Below are 6,055 nucleotides of genomic sequence, written 5' to 3' on the forward strand. Positions count from 1 at the left end.
ATAAGAAAACCCATTATTTCTGTGCCTTAAAAAAAATCAAACTAAATCAGCAAAGAGCACACGTTGAAGGTCACAAGCCACACAAAAGCGTATGTCATAAACAAGTGAGTGAAGCACGAGAGAAAGCCAAATTGTGAACTCACCTTGTACGTTTAGTCTGAGACTTTTTTTTTTTTAGTTTACAAATCACTTTTACATCTGGCACTGACCTGCTGACACCAAGAAAAGTCAACAAAATGCAGGAGAAAAAAAAAAAGATATATGAATCACGAAGAAGGCTTGTTAATACTGCAAACACTCTTGTACCAAAACACTTTTCTCCACACAGGTCCAGAAGCAGCACAGAGAGGAGTTAGACCTCAAAATAAATTTATCCAAACTGACAGACTGGCTTGGCCTTAAGAATCAAAGAGCCGATCTTCACAAATCTCCAATGCCGCTTTGGTGGCACCTCCAAACACCTCGACGTTGGCATCCACCCAGGGTACCACATTGCCTGGCATGTAGGAGGAGCAGTTAGCCATGCCTGAGATGTCCACAGGCCGCAGGACACGATCCCACATGTTAAAGTGACTCAGCTCCCCCACAAAGGCTTGGGTGGCATCAAATCTCCCACCTACAATATCCTGTCAGGACCGAAATGGACAACATGGGTTACCAAATGGACATCTCCTTTGCCAAATAATTGACTTTCTTCCTGTGGAAAAACATGATGTCACTGCAGCCACTGAAACTTGTAGATGGAGCCAAAAAACCAACCAAACAAACAAAAAAACCCAGATAATAATTCAAAAACTATTGCAAAGTTATGTTATTAGTGATAATAAGAGTCTGAATAAACATTACAAAACGAGTTCCATTATTACATTGAACAGCAAAGATTACAGTGGGGAGACTGTAGTCTGAATCCAGTCTGAAATCAGTAACTATATTCATATTTCTCATTTTGTGTAGTTTGAATTGTTTTCATTCGTATACAGATCCCACTTTGTTAAACAAACTGGAATTCGGTTGCCTAAAGAACGAGGTTTAATGACTTAATGCATCTAACATCGTCACCCAGCCCCTCAACATTAATTCTCACTAATCCCAGCTTGAGCACATAAACAGACAGTGTGCTGAAACAGGATACAAACTGCCAGCTTAATGTGTTACTTGGAGTCAGGTGAGAAAAGCACAATATGACGTTTACGACGCATCGCGTGTGAAGAGTCGCTCCCTTTTTTTTTCCATTCATCCCTCACGGGAAGCTATTTTCTCTGTCTGTCTCTCTCTCTCTCACCTGTTCCTGGCCAAGAATAATGACTCCACCAGGTTTAATTGGATGCCAGGGGGCCAGATTCTCCCCGGTGCCCAGTCTTTCTCCATCTTGGTAGGCCTCCCAGAAACCATCTCGAGTTGTCCAGGTAATGCAGATGTGATGCCACCTCCCATCACCCACTGACAGAGGTAGCTGAGCCACCTGCAAAAGGGCCAAAGTGACAACCTGTTGTTACACAGGGCATGTATTGTGTACTGTGTTGGATGCTGTGAGGACATAGTGATACTGCATTCATAGCAGGGCCAGATACTGTATGCTAGGAGAGCAATGCAAAGTAGATCAGACATTATAATGATAAAAAAAATACTGAAATGTGAATTCTATTGGCCAAAGGTCTACATTCTTACATGGTAACAATACAGGAATTCTGAAGTAATTCAGGATTATGCTCAACAGGACACCAGTGTTAACCTGCACTAGTGATGCGTACTTTCAGTCAGGCAATTTCAAGTTTTTTTTTTGCTTGTGCATCTGTTTGGATGCGAGCTTGAGGACTTCTTCTTGAGAACATCTTTCTTCAGAACATCTATGAATGTGTCCTTGCTAAGTCATGACCTATCTTCCTCATGCAATCCTGTTTTGCTTTGTTATGTGCAGCAAAGTGAAAGCCTCTGCTTGCAGCCTTGTTACAGATGGTTACAAATTACAGTGATTTGAAAAGAGATGGGAAGAGATGTTTTTATGCATTGAAAAGAGACGGGAAGAGATGCTTTTATCGATACTTTTATTTAAAACTAGGCAGTATATCCTTGAATTTTACATTCTTATTCTCTACAGATACATTTCTTCTCTGTAAAAACAGGGCCTATTGTATTGTTTCTCACATTCTCAAATGCACGAGGTACACAAGCATATACTGAGTTGAGCACAACTATTGAAGAAGCCCTCAACAGGAAATCATATTCAGCATGGCAGAGTCTCTCTCTCTCACACACAAACACACAGAGAGAGAGGGGGGGGGGGGGAGAGAGAGAGAGAGAGAGAGAGAGAGAGAGAGACAGACACACACACACAAACACACGCACACACACACACACTCACACACAGACAAACATGTATAATGCATGCTCTAGCAGGGAGCTGTAGGGCAGGCTGCCTCTCTCAATAAGTCGAATGCCAAACTGACACAACTGAAGAGGTCTATCAGGGGAATTAACCCAGCAAAGTTTCTCTCTTTCCCAGCCCTCAGGTTCAACAGAAGTGGAGCAAAAGATATGGATCTCTAATGATTTCCTTTCCTTGCCCCATGGAGATATTACACTTCAGCATTCATATAAACACTGAGAAACTTCAGGAATATGTGCTTCATAACATCACCATGGAAATTAACAACCGCTGAAACCTACTCTATTCCATATTCCACTGTGTCCTTCTGGACAGCTTCTTCATGCAGAATCACGTGGATTAAAATGCATTCTAAAGGACTACTCTCCACTGGACGCAAAAGAAAAAAAAAAAATCAGTCTAGCAGCGATCCTTACAAAAATGATCAGACCTAATATAAATTTCTGAAATGTTTTTATGCATATAAGTGACGCAAACTCCTCCATGTTTCTGAGGGCATACTCACCTTGTCATTGACAAGGAGTTCAATGGGATTGTTTCCCCATTCAATCAGCACAATTTCATTAGCCTGTCCAGGCACACCGTAGGAGAAAGGAGTGCCAATGCCTGGGCTGGCACTGGACTTGAGCCACATACACACAGTGAAGGCATACATCTCTGGTAGGCTCTTCTTAATGCGGCCATACAGGTAGTTAGTGCGTAGAGGCAGGGAAACTTTGAAGTCCTCTGGTGATTTGAACGCACTGTTGCCTGCAGAGTAACGTGAGAAGGGAGGGTGAGTGCAAGAAAACGAGATATGAGGAATTTACTGAAGCAGTCACTATGACAACGACAACAACGACATCATCAATAATGGTAATGACGACAATGATGATGATGATGATGATGACACGTATCGGTTTAAAACTGTGAGGTTCCACCAAATGGGATTTAGCTGGTGATGCAACCCAAAAAATCTGAGACGGTTGGAAAGAGTACAAGCCCAGAGTTAACAGATGGTGTATGTATCTCCTTTTCCAGCATGTCCAAAAAACAGAAGAATCCCAAATAAATGATGAGAGGAAAATCAACTGGCTGATGGTAACTAGCTTGGGTTGATTTGTATGCAGTTGGTGATGTGGAACATGCTGGCCTTGCATCATGGTCTAAGCAAACTTTAGTCAGTGGAGCAGTGTGTGCTCTCAACAGTAAGTAGCTATCCCTCGAGTTATCAGATAAAAGAACAAAAGGAAAGAACAGAGATGGAGAAAAAAATGTATGTTTGTACACTGTTCATGAAATGAATTGAGCTTGCAGCAGTGTAAAATCTTTGAACAGAGAGAAAAAATTGACTAGAGACAAAAAGAAAGTTACATCTAAACGACTGCACTTAGAAATGTAGAAATGTGACTGCACAAATGCCTCTTTCACTCCTAATTAGAAAGAGGCTGTGAAGAAGTAAAGAGAAGTAATGAATGTATGATGGTGATCTCATACTTCTCTCCAGTTCTGTGATCCTTTCCAGCAAGGAATTGAGTGTGTTTTCAGTACGCTGGCGATGGGCAGCTGTCTCGTTGTAGAGCTGAGTCTTCTCTTCCTCCAGCTCAGCCACTTTGGTGAGCAGTTGTTTTTCCAGATCGCTCAGCCTGTGTTTCAGTAGTTCCTTCAGTTCATTGGGAAACGTAGCTCCTGATGCATTAGCACGCAACTGCTGCTGCTGCAAAAGACCAAGTATCCAAAATGTCGTCCTTTTTTTTTTTTTTTAAATAATCACAGCTTATGAATGAAAGCACTTCATAACTATATGGCAAAGAAGACCTCAAAAGTTTGGTTAAAACAATGCAAATACCTGGGTTCAGTGGGTGCATGTGTGCGCGTAAGAGTGGAGCGTGTACACATTACCATGGATTCAAGATAGAGACATAGATTTATCAGCCAATATTCTACGGTGTCAAATAAGTACAACTTTATCTGCGCGGATTGATTGGAAATTCAGTTAGTATCTCGCAAAATTCAGTGAATAATAACAGTGAACAATGAACGTACTACAAAATGAACGATGATAAATCGTGTATACTCTATCGGTTTTGCAGTTGTATGTACGGATTCATTCGCTTCGCCATGTGCTCTTTTCTTTTAAAGGGTTCTTCACCAATGTACATATGTATAGTACATTTGAACATTTGGATAATACATTACTTCCTAATCGAATCCACCATCGTGCCGTGTTGTCTATTTCAGTGCTGTCTGACTGCAGTGCGAGCGTAAATATTCACTGATGGCAGTATTTGACAAAGCATAACATCCACACACATTATTTTTTCTGCAGTGAAGAACTGCAGTCAAGAAAATTTACAGTTGTGTACAGACCTGGTTATCTTTGAGACTCACCAGCCTTACGCAAGTAAAATGAAACACATACTGACTACTTGCCTCCAAGTTCTCAAGACGATCTTTAAGACTTTGCATGGTCTTCCCAAGTTGATCAATGGTTTCCGTAGGGTCACGCGGCAAGTCTCCCATCGTATTTTTGCTGTATTCCTTTCTCCTGGAGCCCTGAACTCGAGACTTGCTGTCTCGCGTGTCCTGGGCAGCTGCCTCGCAGCGAGTAAGTTTTGAGTTCAGCTCTTTGATTGTGCCCTGTTGGCTGACGATAGTCTCTTTTTGCTGCAAAATGGTCTCACGAAGTTGGATGATAGTATTTCTCAGTTCCTCCTCTTGCGGACTCGTGCCTTGCACACGATTTGTGGTGTCCACCGGACAGCTGAGGTCTGCGCCCGCGGGCACAGCTGTACATACGAAGCGGTTGCTTTTCGCGCCATTCGCTCGAGCCACTTTTCCACTCCCAAAAGCGTAAATGAATAGAAGTCCAACTAAGAAAGTGATCATGCCGATAACAAACAGAACTAACAGGTAGGCTATTAAAATACCTAGTCTCTCTCACCAACACATAAGCTATGCCTCGACAAATATGATACAGATCAAATAAACGATTTTAAATCAATAAAACATTACCCGTTTCAAATGAGCAAGCGAGCAAGAACATTGCTTTATGCTTCAAAACGGGCAGGGAAGCGAAAAAAGTTAGGTTCAAGGAGACTAAAACAGCGCAGGAATAATCAGAGAGGGCTTCAATAAAGAAGCACATGCACGCAAGAAGTATAAAGAGTAGGCTAAATCTCGACCCGTCTCAAACAACGTCCATCCAGCGACAAAAAATTTCAATCAATCCAGCGATAAGTTATTTGTAAATCTACATAACATCGTAATGACAATTTATAAATAGTAAAAAAAGAAATCTATCAGGTAAAACGCGCTGCAACACTCTGTGTTATAGAGGTTGTTCAACTGCTCCGACAGATTTCACGGTCAGTGGTGCTGAAAAGACAGCAACCGCAGTTTAGCGGATTAATATACGGCGCAGCGTTCTACTCCGTTGGTGAAACGTTTGGATTGACTGAGGTTCAGCTACGTCACCCTCTCCCAGTTGAGGCCAATCAAACGTGCAGTTTGAACACTGTCTATCTTAGCGCAGTCGTGAAGTGGGTTGCTTGTAAAATTAGTGTGTGATATGATTTTTTAAATATGAGATCATTAATCGACAAATTTCTGTCTCTTGGCTGTCTCACTTTCCGTGAATTTATGTATTCGCCATATTGTATACTTGTTTGTATTGCCTTATTACTTACA

General features: G+C 41.7%; 1 protein-coding gene across 1 annotated transcript; it reads right to left on the reverse strand.

Moving 5' to 3' along the window:
- Nucleotides 1–398: 398 nt before the first annotated feature.
- Nucleotides 399–5,254, reverse strand: nptx2a (neuronal pentraxin 2a). Its single transcript, XM_030790843.1, has 5 exons — nt 4,799–5,254; nt 3,863–4,082; nt 2,892–3,136; nt 1,283–1,462; nt 399–626 (listed from the first exon to the last, which is right to left on the reverse strand). Exons 1-5 carry the CDS (start codon nt 5,252–5,254, stop codon nt 399–401), a joined length of 1,329 nt encoding a protein of 442 aa, XP_030646703.1.
- Between the last annotated feature and the right edge of the window lie 801 nt (nt 5,255–6,055).

This window comes from Chanos chanos, chromosome 13, assembly GCF_902362185.1.
Source record: "Chanos chanos chromosome 13, fChaCha1.1, whole genome shotgun sequence".
NCBI lineage: Eukaryota > Metazoa > Chordata > Actinopteri > Gonorynchiformes > Chanidae > Chanos > Chanos chanos.

What these genes read in the sequence shown, in the direction of transcription:
- nptx2a (XM_030790843.1), bottom strand. Translation starts at nt 5,254, where the DNA reads ATGATCACTTTCTTAGTTGGACTTCTATTCATTTACGCTTTTGGGAGT. An exon ending in ATCGTCTTGAGAACTTGGAG is followed by an intron (nt 4,083 to 4,798) that starts GCAAGTAGTCAG and finishes GGTCTTTTGCAG; the next exon opens with CAGCAGCAGTTGCGTGCTAA. An exon ending in GATCACAGAACTGGAGAGAA is followed by an intron (nt 3,137 to 3,862) that starts GTATGAGATCAC and finishes GTTACTCTGCAG; the next exon opens with GCAACAGTGCGTTCAAATCA.